The 17201-nt window shown below is 33.7% G+C and overlaps 2 protein-coding genes across 2 annotated transcripts; one reads left to right on the top strand and one right to left on the bottom strand.

Moving 5' to 3' along the window:
- The first annotated feature begins 1859 nt into the window (after positions 1-1859).
- On the top strand, positions 1860-10226 carry LOC134271094 (uncharacterized). The gene is made up of 6 exons (XM_062753348.1): positions 1860-2097; positions 2495-2583; positions 7849-8041; positions 8786-9319; positions 9464-9570; positions 9671-10226. The coding sequence occupies exons 1-6, from the start codon at positions 1878-1880 to the stop codon at positions 10052-10054; spliced, it is 1527 nt and encodes a 508-aa protein (XP_062609332.1). The 5' UTR covers positions 1860-1877; the 3' UTR covers positions 10055-10226.
- A 563-nt stretch (positions 10227-10789) lies between these two features.
- Positions 10790-15078, bottom strand: LOC134271103 (uncharacterized). Its single transcript, XM_062753357.1, has 3 exons — positions 14911-15078; positions 14264-14499; positions 10790-11846 (listed from the first exon to the last, which is right to left on the bottom strand). Exons 1-3 carry the CDS (start codon positions 15076-15078, stop codon positions 10790-10792), a joined length of 1461 nt encoding a protein of 486 aa, XP_062609341.1.
- Positions 15079-17201: the final 2123 nt, after the last annotated feature.

A 17201-nucleotide genomic window follows, 5' to 3' on the forward strand; every position in this document is an offset into this window, starting at 1 on the left:
TACTGAAGACAAGATAAACCAAATAAAAAAAAACTAAATTGAATAAACTCTTGTGAGGACGCGGAAGAATATCTTCTGACCGTATGTGTCAACAGCGCCACCATGTAGGTAAGTTGATCTAAATGAAGGAAATAGAACTCTGTTGGGAGTACGTTTTCGCGCCAGATAGTTCGTAGGAGTACAGATTAAATGTATTTTACCTTACAAACTGTTTAAACAGCTGCTAAAAGCAGTGATTTCCCAAGGCCGTTTTTGCATGGCGGTAACGCGATCACGATCTCCCGCCAACTCAATGTTGTGAACTCAATGCGAATCGCGGCACGGGGTATGATGCAATAGCCTAGCTGTCAATTTTTGTTCATTGCAATTTAATTACTGGTATATTACTAAGTATCAAGCTTGTAGTTGATGAATGTATTAATTAATAACCATAAAAATGTAATTGATGGCTGTCAGATGGTACGAAAAGCAATACGTAAAACTTGTTAATGCACATGTGGGGTTTTCCAACATTCACAGGTCGTTCTATAAATAACATTGATGCTCCGACATTAAAAAACAGATTCATTATTTAAACACATAATATTTAAGACATTTTTTGCATTAATTTACTGAAAATGAAACGTGTGATTAACATTATCAATGTTTAAGAATTTACTTTATGAACTCTGGGAAAGCACTTCGTTCAAACGCATGTGCTTCTAATACACTGTGACCTAAAAATTCAGAAGCGCACCAAGTGACAATATCTACATGCAGTAAGCATTACATTGAATTTGGTGCTACATAATGAGAACAAAAAGTTTCAAGATGACTGCAAGAGTACGTACATAAAAAATAAGGGAGGGTCATTAGGGGCCTATTTGTAGATAGCAAAAATAGCACAAATACATAAAACAGTAAAAAGACAGTGGCTTTATAGAAAATTTTAATAGAACAATTTTTCGTGATTAGATCTCTTTACATGTTGAAAAAATTTTAAGTAAAAATTGACAATTTGTTCAAAATATATATTTAGCTTTAATTTATTTACCTTTAAAAAAAAAAGAAAAAGAATTTATTAGTGAATTTGTATTTTTCATTTAAATATGAATTTAGATAAAATAAACTCAACTGCCAAGAAACACCTCAGGCCGCCAATTAATTTAGCAACCTCCACCCTTGCATTAAGAACTTTCTGGGGAAAACACTAAGTAACATTCTAGTATACTACATTTCCTTACATTTTACATCCATGTCAAGCACGTAAGCCATTATGGCCCTTCAGGCCTTTGATTAGCTCTACTGGTCAGAGACCAGAAGAGCTTATGCAATAGTAATGCGTCCGGCGTCCGTCCGTCTGTCTGTAAACAATTTTTCAAAATGCTACTCTTCCTACAGTTTTGGTCTGATTTTAATATAACTTGGCTCACAAGTAGACTACACTAAGATACATAATTTTATATATCTGTAACGTGAAGCGGTCACCCATCCAAGGGTTAAACAGGCTCGCCGTGGCTTAACTTGCCTGAAATAGAGGGAGACTCTACCGCATCACCAGAAAAGCTAGCTCACTGGCGAGGCAGTATAAGTTCCCTATATACTGTCCGCTACATATCGATTTTTGATTTCGATGAACTGTGTTGCCATGGTTACTTAAAATAGAAATTTCTCTGAAATACTCTTAAAATGCTACTCCTCCTACAGTTTTGGTCTGATTTTAATATAACTTAGCAGACTACACTAAGATACATAATTCTGTGTATTGATTTTTGATTTCGATGAACAGTGTTGCCTTTGTTACTATAAATAGAAATTTATGTGAAATCCTTATGAAATGCTACTCCTCCTACAGTTTTGGTCTGATTTCAATATACTCCTTTCTTAATGAGATCTTGATGAATATTCATATCGAATCCAAAACGAGGCTAGCGTCGGTAGAAACTATGGCGGCTGAATTGAAAGTCAAAACATCGACTCGTGATTTATCTACCGTACCTGTCATTTCCTTCAGTTTTGTGGAGGAAATTGTAGGAAAGTGTGCTAAAAGTGATGGTACAAAAGAGCTCACCAAAGGATATAAGTATTTTAGTGAGAAATACGTCACAGACATAAGAGGTAAAGACACTATCTGCATGCTTATACATACTGTACTTGTACTTTCAGTTTCACACGACAATATAAACAAACCAAGGTTATTTCCCCATTCTAATCGTTATCAAATTAATACATGATTATTTTTCGTGATATATAATATAAAACACGAGCCTGTTAACTTTTCAAATTATTGCACAATATCATTGACAACATTGACAATGAATTTGGTTTATGAACCATGCATATGCTAGGTAGGGCATGTCCCTTACGTTAAGTCATTAATCATTATCCCTATATTAACAATATCTCATTATTTTTAACAGTATTATTTGCATTATACAGTAATATATATCTCACACTGGTGATGCAAAAAGTATATCAGTATTATATAATTATGCTTTTAAATTAAAACTTACAGTGTATGCTTTGGATGGTGATGAAGGATGTCTTATAAGAACAAGATGTTATAGATCCCAGAAAAAGAATGAGTCCCCACATGATGTAGAGGTATGCAAACTAGAATTGTGTTTCTAACATGATATTTAATAATTATACCAAGTACAATTAATTGTCCATGTTTAAGTTTATGATTGAATTTATAAATTTGTGTAACTGAGATTAATAACTATATGTTGTATTCAATTTTTAAAGAATATGTACATGCATGTTTTTTGTATTAAGATCATAAGCAGTCGAACTGATAAGACGTGTTTTTGGGTAGCTCTGATCTCACCTGTTGTCTTTGTTAAATTACCATGTGTGATTGTGCTATGTTTCCCTAGCCAAAATATATGGCTGTGTCTAATGAATATATGGATCAAAGTATTAATTCAAGCTTATTTAAATCTTTTTCTGGACTTACACAATCATTTGACGGAGATGAAAATACCACTTCTACTGATGTGAGTATACCACATTATCTAAACGTGACTTTTAACAAGTACAGTATAACTGTGTCATTCCAACAGGAGAAATATGTAACAATTTTGAACTATTTGAAAGAAGAATTAAAAACAATTAAAGAAGTAGGAAAAAATGGACAGATTTTCAAGTCTGATTGTGATTCTGTGACGGCCACTCTCTATGCTGGGACAAGCGTCTTACATATTCAAGGTTCGTCAGCAAATACCTGGCTTGACAAATTCATTCAAGACATCAAGAGTAAGGAAACTTACGATACTAATAATGTTCTTGAACAATCAACACCACAAATGGCATCAACACCAGTCAAAAGTGCTTCTCTTATGTCGACCAGTCTGTCTAGTGATGTACAAAATTGTACACAGTGCGCAAGTACAATTCAATCTTTACAACTGGCAATTAGTAATTTAGCAAAAGAATTACAAGAGCTGAAAGAACAACTAAAGTGTCGAAAAGAAACGGATCATGACAAACCAATAATGCTTGACAAAAATACCCAGACGTCAATCAAAGTTGTGAAAAACAAAGAAACAGACGTACACGGTTTGAATTTGGTGCCAAATAATTCTGTTTCTAGACATACTCAATGCGAACATCCTTTACCGGAAAAGAACGCAAAGTCTACAGCTGATTCTGGAACGAACACGGAACCACAGAACCATCCGATACAAACACCTCCAAGATCTACGGGTACGAATGAACAACAGGAAAACTCTGGAACTGCCAAACTTATAATTGGCAGTTCAATCCTACAACGGATAAGAACCAGAGGACTGCAAAAGGGTGTTCATGTACGGACAAACAGAGGGGCTAAGCTTTCCAACATCAAAGCTAAGCTTCTCAAAATAAATGTAGCAGAATACTCGCACATTATTATCCAAGCCGGGGGAAATGATGCCTCATCTCATCGGGACATGGACGCCATTGAACATGACGCTGCCGAAATCATCTCCAGCATCAAACATCGTTCTCCGGGTACCAAAGTGTATTTCTCCGAAGTGTTACCAAGACGGGATGTGGATGTATCCCATGTGAATACCACACTTAAATATGTTTGTTATGAGTATGGAGCTCTCTTTATTTCCGACAAAGGTGAATTCAAGGAGGCAAAGGGCATTCAGTATTGGAAAGATGGGATTCATCTCTCAGACAAGGGGACGTCGATGCTACTCAGACGGATTAATAGGGAAGTTTCAATTCTACGGGGAAATTCCGGTCGAAACATAGCGGACTCCAATGCAAGTTTTTACCAGTCTGTGACTTGCTACTTCTGTAGTGAACATGGACACACATCGCGCCACTGTAGACACGGACGAAAGCTTGATTGCTGGAATTGCGGGGAATTAGGACACAAGACGAAATCCTGTCCTTACATGTTCTAGGTATCAGGCAAAGAATGCGTAGCCGTTAACAACCGTACTACATCTATATCAAACTCTAGTAGTTTTTCTATCCTTAGCATTATTTGTAATGAATGCAATAACTTTCAATGTTTATGTGACGATATTGATAACTGTTATAACTCTACAAATTCTAAATTGACAAGAGAACCACAAGTTAAATGTAAGAATCAATCGATCACAAATTCTAAAAGTAGCCCTAGTTCAGCTAAACAAACTACTGTCATTTCCCCTATGCCAGGCTTATTCAATTCTGTTTCACAAGTAAAGAAAACGGTTCCTCTGACCAATAACAATGATATTCAAACATCACAAAAAAATCAAGGATTTGGACTGGTAAAAAAAGGTTTGCGATTCGGAAATTTAAATATTCGTCATATTATCCCCAAAAAAGATGAAATTAAACTATTACTTCAAAACAGACAAACTTTAGATATTTTAGGTTTATGTGAAACATTTTTGACTGAGCAGATAGGCAACTCTGAATTGAATATTGAGGGTTTTGTCTTTGAAAGAAAAGATCGTTTACTAAGAGCAGGTGGTGGAATCTTAATATACATTTCAAATGAAATTTCATATAAACGTAGAGCTGATTTAGAAATCAGTAACATTGAGACAATCTGGCTAGAGATAAATCTGAAAAATTCAAAACCTATATTTTATTGCTCTGCTTATCGTCCACCATCTGCCCCCTCCTGCTGGGTGGAGGACCTAGCAAGGGAGGTGAACCGTGCCTCCTGCTGTGACGATACTGAAATAATTTTATCAGGTGATTTCAATATTGATCTAATGAAAGACCCCCCACAATACTGGGCATCTGCTTTAGAGGAGTTTGGACTTTCACAGATAGTTACTGTTCCTACTAGAATAACAAGTACCTCAAGTACCTTAATTGATCATTTTTATACAACGAAACCAGAAAACATGTGTGAAACAAATGTACCCCCTATTGCTATATCTGACCACTACCCTGTATGTTTGACACGGAAAACTAATTGTATACAGCGTAGAGGAAAACATACTGAAATCCAATATCGAGATTTTAAACAATTTAATGAAAATGAGTTTTTAAGAGATTTGGAAAATGCAAATTTTAACTCACTTCTTGAGCTAAAAGACACAAACGAGATCATGAATAAATTTTATGAATTTTTTAATGATATTCTTAACAAGCATGCCAAAGTAAAAACTAAAAGAGTCAAGACTGAAATTCGACCTAAATGGCTTACTCAGGAAATAAATGATGCTAGACATTTACGTGATACATACCATCTACAAAGAAATTCAGAAAATTACAAATTTTGGAGAAATAAAGTCACACAATTAATAGATCAAGCCAAATCAAAGTATTACAAATCAGCAATTGAAGATAGTTCAAGTCCTAAAGAAATGTGGAGTTATTTAAACCAATTGGCATCGGATTCAAAAAATTTCACACCTACCCGTATAACACAAAATGGTTCGGATTTCGAAGATTTACAGGATATTGTTGATATTTTTAACAAACACTTTACTGAAATATCCTGTAAATTATTAGCAGATATGTCAGTAGAAAGTTTTGATTCAGAATTATTAAATAGTTTTACAGAAACTAAACTAGGGAAAGAAAATGTTTTCAAAATAAATCATATAAGTGAGTTTGAAGTATTAAATATGTTGAATACACTTGATGTAAACAAGTCAGCCGGTATAGATTTGATTGGACCTCGTCTTCTAAAGCTTTCGGCAAAAGTTATATGCAAATCTATTACACATCTTATAAATACTAGCATCAATAATGGAGTGTTTCCATCCCGTTTAAAACAAGCAAAAGTTACTCCTATTTTCAAAAATGGTGACCACGCAGATCCAGGGAACTACAGACCAATATCCATTCTTCCAACATTATCAAAATTAGTTGAAAAACACATAGCCAATCAGATACGTGACTTTACCTCTAGCTTTGATCTCTTATTTAAATCACAATCTGGATTTCGAGAATTTCACTCATGTCAAACCGCTCTAACAAAACTTACAGATAATTGGCTACAAGCTATGGACCAAGGAAATTTAGTAGGCATAACTTTCATCGATTTTAGCAAGGCATTTGATTTGGTTAATCATGATATTCTTATAAGTAAACTTCAATCATATCACTTTGACCAAATGGCTATTAAATGGTTTCAATCTTATTTAACCTCAAGGTCTCAGTGTGTAAAATTAGGTACATATTCCTCTGATTTTTTGCCCGTCACAGCAGGAGTGCCCCAGGGATCTATCTTAGGTCCCCTATTATTTTTATTGTATATAAATGATCTCCCTTTACATGTAAATAGAACAGATATTGATATGTTTGCTGATGATGCAACCTTACATACATGCCATAAAAATGTAGAAGATATTGAAAATGCCCTAAACTCTGATTTGTGTCAGATAGAAAATTGGTGTTCCAAAAATCAAATGGTGTTAAATACCAACAAGACAAAATGTATGCTCATGGGAACTCAACAGAGGAAATCAAGAATAAATTCCCCTGAACTAAATTTATATGCGTCAAACAAATTAATTGAAAATGTTGAATCTGAAAAGCTTTTGGGAGTACATATTGATCATTCATTACGCTTTACTTATCATATTGACTCAGTTTGTAAATCTCTGACTTATAAATTGTATACTTTACGCAGAATTAAGAAGTTTCTTCCCTTACACACGAGAAAAATATTTTATAATGCATACATTCTGCCTTCTTTGAATTATTGTCTTACTATTTGGGGTAATGCGCCAGGTGCTGGCATAGATAGAGTTTTTAAATTGCAAAAAAGGGCAGCCCGGATTATTCTAGATGTAGCTTATGATGCCCCTTCACTACCATTATTTGAAAAACTTGGATGGCTGACCATTTATGAGTTAATTGATTTTCATAAATATGTATTACTGTACAAAACACTTCATGGTATGGCGCCAACATATTTAAGAGACTCCTTTGAATTTATTTCCTCTAATAGTTATGTTCTACGATCTGAAACGAACTATGACCTTCATCTACCAAAATATCGAACAAATCAATTTAAAAATTCTTTTCATTATTCTGGAGTTCATTTATGGAACAAATTACCTTTGCATATCCGTTTCTCACCAACTGTACAAACTTTTCGTAAAAATGTAGAAAAATTCATCATAACATGTAGAAACTAAAAGTTGTAAAATTTCATGTTCTTGAATCAATCTGTATATGTACATGTTTTTTCACGTCATGTTGTATTATTTATTATAATATTGTACGATTATTTTTAATATTGTATTATTGTGAATGTGTTTAGAGGGCCCCGAGGAAGACTAGTGCATTGCACTAATCGGGTTACCCTCTTTAAATAAAGTATTATTATTATTATTATTATTATTATTATTATATGTCAGGTCATATGATAATTGTACTTTAATGATATTCTAATACATATATAATCATTTTTAGGTAGTAATAAAGAAAGGACCGGTGTTTGGAAGAGAAGACAGCAAGTGTTCCTGTGCAGTTGGTAGATCTGGATCTTGTGGACACATTGTAGGAGTATTGTACTCCATTGCGCATATGAAAGCATCCAATCTTAAGGCAGTTCAGACTGATGTTGCCAAGACTTCCTTACCACAAACTTGGCATGTTCCAAGAGGTAAACATTTTTTGGTCTGTCTGTTTAAGCAGTTTTACACTTACAAGATTACCGATGCTCAATCTAATTAAAAATAGATGTTAGATCCGCTTGCATACTCGCTACACAAACTAAAATTAGATGTTAGATCCCCTTGCATACTTGCTATACTAACAGATGTTAGTAAAGCGAGTATGCGAGCGGATCTAACATCTAATTTTAATTAGATTGTATAGCGAGTATGAGAGCGGATCTAACATCTCATTTTAATTAGATTGACCAATGCTTTAAATCAAACTCTGAATCATAAATATAATTATGTAACCAGGGTTATTTATTGTTATCAATTCTACTTTACACTTGCGCTGCATGTATGTGAGAATGCGGTATGAAAGACTTTGTGTTAATGAGGTAGGGTAAGATGAATTTATTCTAAAGTAAAGTCTAGCTATTATGTTTTAATTATCTGTCTAAATGTCTGTCTGTGTGTTGTATATATGTTGTGTGTAATTGTAATATTTCAGGTTTTTCTGAGGTTTTATTTTGACCCTAGTAAATTATTGAACCTGAATCAGATTGTCATTTTTCTAATGTTCTACCACTGGCTACAATTATTTTAAACAAATTTAAAAATTACATGTAATATGTATTTAAAAAAAACATATAAATCATATATATATACATGCAAATTATCAGATGCACAAAGATACACATTTGAATTGCATTTGTTTCTTTAAAAATTTAAGTTTAAAATTTTTATTTTAGGTGAGAAAATTTGTGGCAGTTCATCCGACAATATAACTATCACAGGATTCAACACGAGTGACCCCAGGATGAAGACCCGTGGATTAAAGACAACCTTATACAATCCCTTAAATTCAGAGAGTTCACCGATAGGAGAACTGTGTGAAGCTTTGGCTTCCATTGACAAATCATGTCTTTTGTTATCAGTTGTGAGCCCCAGTGAGCAGCAGAAAGATGTGTGTACCAAGTTCGGGAATTTTCCTATAGGATCACCCATAGGAGTACAGCAGAAACTGCACAGTGAATACGTTCTAAATATCTTGGATGCTGAAGATTTCCCATCTTTACCGAAACAAAACACCATGGTCAACAATGTGGCAGTAGTTCTAGATTATAATAAATCTGTGAAACTGGAGTCACTGTCAGTGACGGAGATGCAGGCCCGTGAAATTGAATTTTCTACCCGCCTTCAGTCCCAGGATCCAAAATGGCACAAAATACGTCAAGACAGAATTACTGCATCTGTTGCAGGAGACATTGTACGACGGAAAAAAGGTTAGAATATAATCTATGAATGCCTAAAAAAATAAGTGTCTAATAATATTTGTAAATATGATATTAAGCATTTCTTAATGTAAAAATAATCATCTTTGTATGCCGAGTGTTATTGATACCTTACAAAACAACATTTTTTTATAGATTGTGATCCACTTGTGGCACGACTGAGGACCACACGGAAGGTTGTTTCAACAGCAATGAGACACGGCTTAGCATGTGAACCTACAGCTGCATTAGCCTATGTGCAGGTATGTAATATTTGATATGTCTAAATACATGTACATCATATCAAACTACTTCAGTTAAATTTTATATTGAATCAAAATTAATTTTCTTTATTAATTTTAGGCTATGGATGAAGATGTTAACATCTACCCATGTGGTCTTGTTATAAGCCCATGGTCACCCTGGATAGCAGCCACACCAGACAGGAAAGTGTTCTGCCCATCATTAACACCACCATACGGTTTACTTGAAATCAAGTGTCCTGTGAGATGCCTATCGGAGTGCGACTACCTCACCAAAGATGAAAATGGATACCACCTGAAGAACAATCATAAGTACTACCATCAGATGATGACCCAGATGGCAGTTACTGGACTTGAATGGTGTCATTTTTTTGTGTGGACACCTGAGGAATTTCATTTAGAGCTTGTGCATTTTGATGCAGATTTTTGGCAAGACATGAAAGAAAAGATAGATATTTTCTTTTTTTATCATTATTTAATGTGAATGCAATTGAGAAATAAATATAATTTTAAAAAATTTATTAGGACATGAACTAAAAAACTTCATGGTGGCATATTCATAAGGTGCCACCTCACTTTATGAATAATATTCTGGCTGGCTTGAAGGGTTATAGTTTATGCACCTCATGAATTTTTAGAAATCAAATCATATCTTATACATGTATTTACATTATTTATTTGATGATTTGCTACAAATAATGAAATTAAACAGTCAAGTTTGCTCTACAGTTTGGACAGCAAGTATAATTTTGTAAATGAATATATATAGATATTCATGCTTATGTCCCTCTTAGTTATCAGATATTTTTTTCCTCTGATTTGTAAAGAATTCTTATAGAAAATTATTGGAAATGTAAAAATTAAGAAAAAATTAAATATTTAGAACTTTACAATATCAATAACTATATATCTACTTTGAAAAAAAAAATGCATCTTGTTTCATATGTACCGATAATTAGTAGCATACATGTATTTTTACAAATCTCGAAATTCAAAATATATTATTGAAGATTTTTTTTATGAAATACAAGGCATGATTAATTTTCTTCTCTTGAACATTTACTTTTATTCCATAACATAGAGTACATAAACCTACAAGTACAAGTATTTCAATATAGATCTACATGTGCTACCCATAATCCTAATACTCCCACAGAGTACATGTGCCTGATTAATAATTTCTCCGAGTCTTACATACAAGTTTGAATGAACGTCAAAGTCATGCCCACTCTTTAATCAGAGGACCCCTAAAGAGAGTTAACATGTTTGCCACTGTCCATATCTGATTTATGGACCCAACCATACTTAGAGGAATAACACCATCAAAAATATGAAATTCCTTCACGCGGCGAATGTGGCGCTCAATATGTATACGCAATTTTGCAATCGTTTGGGTCTCCTCAATCTCTTGCATTGTGAACTGACCCTGGCTCATAAGAAAAGGGGGTATGTTAACACCAATGCCAGTCCCTTCCAGAATTTTGTTTAAAACAAATCCCTTGTCTGCCATGATTGAGTCCCCCCCTTCAAGTAAATCTATCAGACCACTAAGCTTTGTTATCTCTACATCAGACATACAGCCAGTGTAAAGACTTGAAACAAAGGTAAGGGCACCATGAGGTGCTATACCAACCAGTCCCTTCCATGTATGTGTACTCTTATATGAAGAGTAAAATTTGGAGCCAAGGACAAGTGAGGAGGGTCGCTCAGTTTTGATTTCTGTGCAATCAATTATCACCCGTGTTGTAGGATACATAATTTTAAAGCAATCGGGCATTTTTCTGTCAATCTGTTCTCTAGATGGCCAAATATTTATGCTTCCAAGTACAAAATACAAAAAATTTGCCCATGTAATGATTTTTCTGCTTACCGTGGAGATATGGCAGTTAAATCTAACTGCTAGATCTTGTTCCATAAGACCACATTTGAGGCGACACAAAAACATGAAAAATTCATCAATCAGCAGCATATTTCTTTGTCTGCCAGTCAAGTTAGGATTTGCATTGGCTGAAACTCTATAGTAATAGCTTGTCATGGAGCTTGCTGCTGGTTTGATAAATTCAAATACTGCAGTAAAAATAGAAAAAGTCATGAAACCAGTATAGAACATGATCATTGAATTGTCTTTTGAAAAACGCTCCACCCCAAATCTCTCGATGTCAAGTTTTTGCTGGAGTCTGGCAATGCTCTCGTCCCTTTCTCTTATCATGCTTTCCAGCATTTTGATTCTGTCGCTGTCTGAGGACACAAAAGATGAATCTTCTACTGGAGAGCAACTAAAAATCAAATGCATCAAATACTAAATTGACAGTCAAAAAATAATGATAATTGAATAAACTTAACTTACATGATTATCTTACTGCAGTGCCTGATGTTCCAGCATCAGTATTTGTAGGATGGTGTCAGCCAGCAACCAAAATGTCTGATGTTAATTAAATCATTCAAAATAGCAAAACTACAATTGCAAGTCGATATTGCTTTTTATATTAAAGAACCTATTATGTCCATTGTAAACAAATCTATAACCACCGGTATTGTACCAGATGATTTTAAAATGGCAAGAGTTAAGCCTTTGTTCAAGAAAGGAAATTCCCTTGAAGTGGGAAATTATAGGCCAGTCAGTATATTATGTATAGTTTCAAAGATTTTGGAAAAATGTGTCCATGTTCAACTTTTAGATTTTTTAAACAATAATCACTTGTTGTATTCTTATCAATCAGGTTTTAGAAACAAATTTTCAACAGATACTTATTTAATACATATGTTAGATTTTATTAAAAGTAATACATCAAAAGGGCTTTTTACAGGTATGGTAATGTTAGATTTGCAAAAAGCTTTTGACACTGTTGATCATACAATTTTATGTGATAAGTTAAAAATTTTAGGAGTTTTATCCACTGAGTGGTTCAAATCTTATCTGTCTTGTAGACAACAACAAGTTCATGTCAACAATACTTCTTCAGACTTTAATACGGTAAATTGTGGTGTTCCTCAAGGCAGCATCTTAGGACCTCTATTATTTTTAATATATGTCAACGATATGACTGTCAGTATTGATGATGACTGTAAATTAATTTTATATGCGGATGACAATGCCATTTTTTATGCACACAGAGATCCTGTTATTATTGCTCAAAAACTGGGCATTGTTCTTGACAAATGTTCTTCTTGGTTAGTTGACAATAGATTGTCAATCCATCTAGGTAAGATAGAATCTATTTTATTTGGTCCTCCAAGAAAGCTTAAAAGTATCATAGATTTTGAAATTGTGTGTAATGGTCATATTATTAAAGGTTCTGACAATGTTAAATATTTAGGATTCTGTATTGACAAGTTTCTTTCATGTGAAAATATTGTTTTAAGTATCATACAAAAGGTTAATGCTAGACATAAGTTTTTATATACAAATGCATCCTGACTTAGTACACAGTCTAGAAAGACCCTATGTTCTGCCTTGATACAATGTTATTTTGACTATGCCAGTTCTTCTTGGTATTGTGGAATAAACAAGCAACTGAAACACAGATTACAAGTAACCCAGAACAAAGTAGTACGGTTCATTTTAAACCTTGGTCCTAGAGAGAGTATTTCTAATAATATTTTAAACTCTCTAAATATGTTAAGAGTGGAGGATAGGGCTAAACAATTAAGATTAAATCATGTTTTTAATATATATCATGGAAATGCACCAGCTTACCTCCATGAACATTTTGTTTTAAATAATAATATCACAAGAAGTGCAACAAATAAGAATTTTATAATACCAAAGATAAAAGGGAAAGAGTCTTCATGTTTTTTCTATAATGCAATCAAAGATTGGAATACATTGCCCTTGGAGATTAAAGAGGTGAAAACAAAACAAAGTTTTAAGAAAGCTGTAAAATCTTATTTATCTACAAATACTAGTGTTACTACATAAAAAGCTTGTCTAATTTTATTGTTTATTTATTATTTTAGTATCATAAACATTTTGTGATAACTACCAAGACAAAACATGCTACTGTACACATGTCATTTTTCAAAGCATTATGCTATACTCATAAAAGTCCCTGCCTAAATTCCAATGTTTATGTAATTTTGTTATTTTTTGTTTACTAACATGGCTGTTATTTGAGGACCCCATTGGAAATAAGCTTTTTAATAAGGCTTTTATGGGCTATCCTTAGGTAATATTTATCAACTGTATGTCATGCAATGTATTTAATAATAATTACATATATATGTTAAATTGATCTTTCTTAATTAGCATAGTGCTGAGATAATGTGTGTGTATTTCTTTTTTCTAGTAGTATGCTAGTCTTTAATGTTTTAATTTGTTAATCATGACATTCTGTGATATTTTTACCTGAATAAAATGAAAAAGAGATATTTCTGTTAACAATTTGACAAATGTGTAGTATTTTGAAAATGATTTAAATTGATGATCCAGCATCAGTCCGACCCGCAGAACACCTTAAAATAAAACTCGAAGATATCCATTAAATTTAGTGTACTTATAATATATATTCAGTGTATTTATAAATATGGGTCCCCATAAATAATAATGAAATGATTAGTGCTCCAGAGGAAATTTACATAAAATTAAAAGAAAAACTTCAGCTTTAAATTAAGATTTTGTGAAAATAATGAAACATAAAAATCTGGGGACCAGCATATTTGAAATAAAATTTATATTCAATAAGGAATGCATTACCAATTTTCATTAAGCAAATTATCATCAGATGGAGCCAGTGCCTCTGCAATACCATCCTTGTCAGTTTTCTGCAGTTTTTCGGGGAGTGGATTTTTAATTATTGGTCTCCTTGGCATTGAATTCTTGGTCCAGTTGAAAATAGAGGGAACACTACCAGGTCTCAGAGTTGTCCTTACTGGTGTCCATTTATAGTCCTCTGCTTTAAAATGCCGTGAACAAACAACAGCTTCCTTGACCTAATGTGAAAAACGTGCAATTTTTTTGAATTCCTAAGGTGGCATATTAACTGAAGTCTTGTGATTGTCACTCAGCACTGTTGCGTCTCTTGTACTTGTATATCATGTTTAATGTATATAGTTTCTTTATTTTTACCACACTTAGTAAACAGCTGTAAAAATAAGTTGGGTCCCCATATACGAAATTTACAGACTTACACGTTACATGTATACAAAAATTTCCTATATTTCCCAATTTAATATTTATAAACAGTAATTGACACACTATATATAAATCCCATGTTGATATAGGTAGGTGTTATACTACGATTATCAATATTCTAGGCGGATTAGACCTTCCAACATAACGCCACAAGTGATGATGTATTTGTATGCTTATGTAAACAACATTCTCATGTCATTCATTCTTACGTTAAAAAGGGGTCCAGGATCCCTCCTTATGGCTTGAATCCATAATTTCCTGACAATTTCATTGCTTGGGAATTTGTGAAAAGACAATTCTGGGTGCAAGCGACCGTTGCCGTTACACAGAGGGACGCAACAATGCCTGTCGTTCTTCCCGATGCTGGGCGTCGCCATTTTTTTAGAGCTTCGAGCAACCGACCTTAGCCTCGTTTTGAGATCGAACGCGGGGCTTATGAATATTCTTTGAGAATGGAGTATAACTTGGCACATAAGTGGACTACACTAAGATACATATTCGGTGTTGCCTTTGTTACTAAAAATAGAAATTTCTGTGAAATACTTTCAAAATGCTACTCTTCCTACAGTTTTGGTCTGATTTTAATATAACTTGGCTCACAAGTAGACTACACTAAGATACATAATTCTATATATCGATTTTTGATTTCGATGAACTGTGTTGCCATGGTTACTTAAAATAGAAATTTCTCTGAAATACTTTTAAAATGCTACTCCTCCTACAGTTTTGGTCTGATTTTAATATAACTTAGCAGACTACACTAAGATACATAATTCTGTGTATTGATTTTTGATTTCGATGAACAGTGTTGCCTTTGTAACTATAAATAGAAATTTATGTGAAATCCTTATGAAATGCTACTCCTCCTACAGTTTTGTTCAGATTTCAATATAACTTGGCTCACAAGTAGACTACACTAAGATACATAATTCTTTATATCGATTTTTGATTTCGATGAACGGTGTTGCCTTTGTTACTATAAATAGAAATTTCTGTGAAATCTTTTTAAAATGCTACTCCTCCTACAGTTTTGGTCTGACTTCAATATAACTTGGCACATAAGTAGACTACACTAAGATGCATAAATCTGTATATCCTATTTTAGATTTCAATGAACAGTATTGCCGTGGTTACTAAAAATAGAAATTTCTGTGAAATACTTCCGATATGCTACTCCTCCTACAGTTTTGGTCTAATTTCATTATAACTTGGCATACAAGTAGACTACACTAAGATACATAATTTTCTATATCGATTTTTATTTCGGTGAACGGTGTTGCCTTTGTTTCTAAAAATAGAAATTCCTTTAAAATGCTTTCAAAATGCTACACCTCCTACAGTTTTGGTCCGATTTCAATATAACTTGGCACACGAGTAGACTTCACAAGAAACACAATTCTGTGTATCGATTTTTGATTTCGAGGAATGATGTTGCCATGGTCACTAAAATTGAAAATACGCTAAAGGTCTATTAATAGCTCCTCCTACAGCTGTAAAATTATTGTTGTCGCACTTCGCTTTTTAACGGTATTTTTAGCCTGTTAGTACCGTTTTTCGGCGTAACTGTAATTCACCCATCCTATTGGTAATCTTAATGGCTTGCGCTTTTCCTGAAATATAAAAAGTCAGTATTGGTTACCAAAGTTTCTAATATAATTTTTCAGTGGGTGGGTACCTGCAGATCTATACCTGGCTTGTCCAAAAAAAAATTTAAATGAATGACGAGAGAGCTACGCTGCCAACCACTGAAGACAAGTCTATATTTATTGCATATTGAAACTGTGGTGTTTCTTGATTTTTATGCCCCAGTAAACGAAGTTACGGGGGTATATAGTTTTTGTCGTGTCCATCCGTCTGTCTGTCTTTCTGTCTGTCCGCAAAAACTTTGAACTTGCCCACAACTTTTGATTTGATGGAGCTCAATATTTCACATCTGTATTCCTTGTGAAAAGACCTTTCTTTGCACCAAATTTGACCTCCTTGCAGTTTGACCCACTTTTAAACGAAAATTCCAACCTTTTACTTTGTCCACATCTTTTGAATAGTAGATTTCCGTACTTACGAAAAAACTTTAACTTTGGCCATAATTTTTGAATGGTTAGGGCTAGGGCTTTCATACTTCCCATATGTAATCCTTGTGAGAAGATCAATAACTCTAACCCTTTGACCTAGAACATGAATTTTGACCCACTTTTTACATACTTTAACCTTGGCCATAACTACCACACAGGAAGGACTAGAGCTTTCATACTTCACATATGTAATCCTTCTCTCAAGACCTTTCATTGGGTTTCAACAACTTTGACCCATTGACCTAGAGCTTATGACCTACTTTTTACAAATTTCAACCTTGGCCATAACGTTTGAATGGTAATGGTCAGCACTTTCATGCTTTCCATATGTAATCTTCCAGACAAGGCCTTTCTTTAAAAATCAACAGCCTTGACATTGACCCCGGAGTTTGTCCTACCTTTAAAAACATTAACCTTGGACATTACCT

This window comes from Saccostrea cucullata, unplaced genomic scaffold, assembly GCF_032062105.1.
Source record: "Saccostrea cucullata isolate Sc308-1 unplaced genomic scaffold, CSIRO_AGI_Scuc_v1 ctg2679, whole genome shotgun sequence".
NCBI classification, from domain to species: Eukaryota; Metazoa; Mollusca; class Bivalvia; order Ostreida; family Ostreidae; genus Saccostrea; species Saccostrea cuccullata.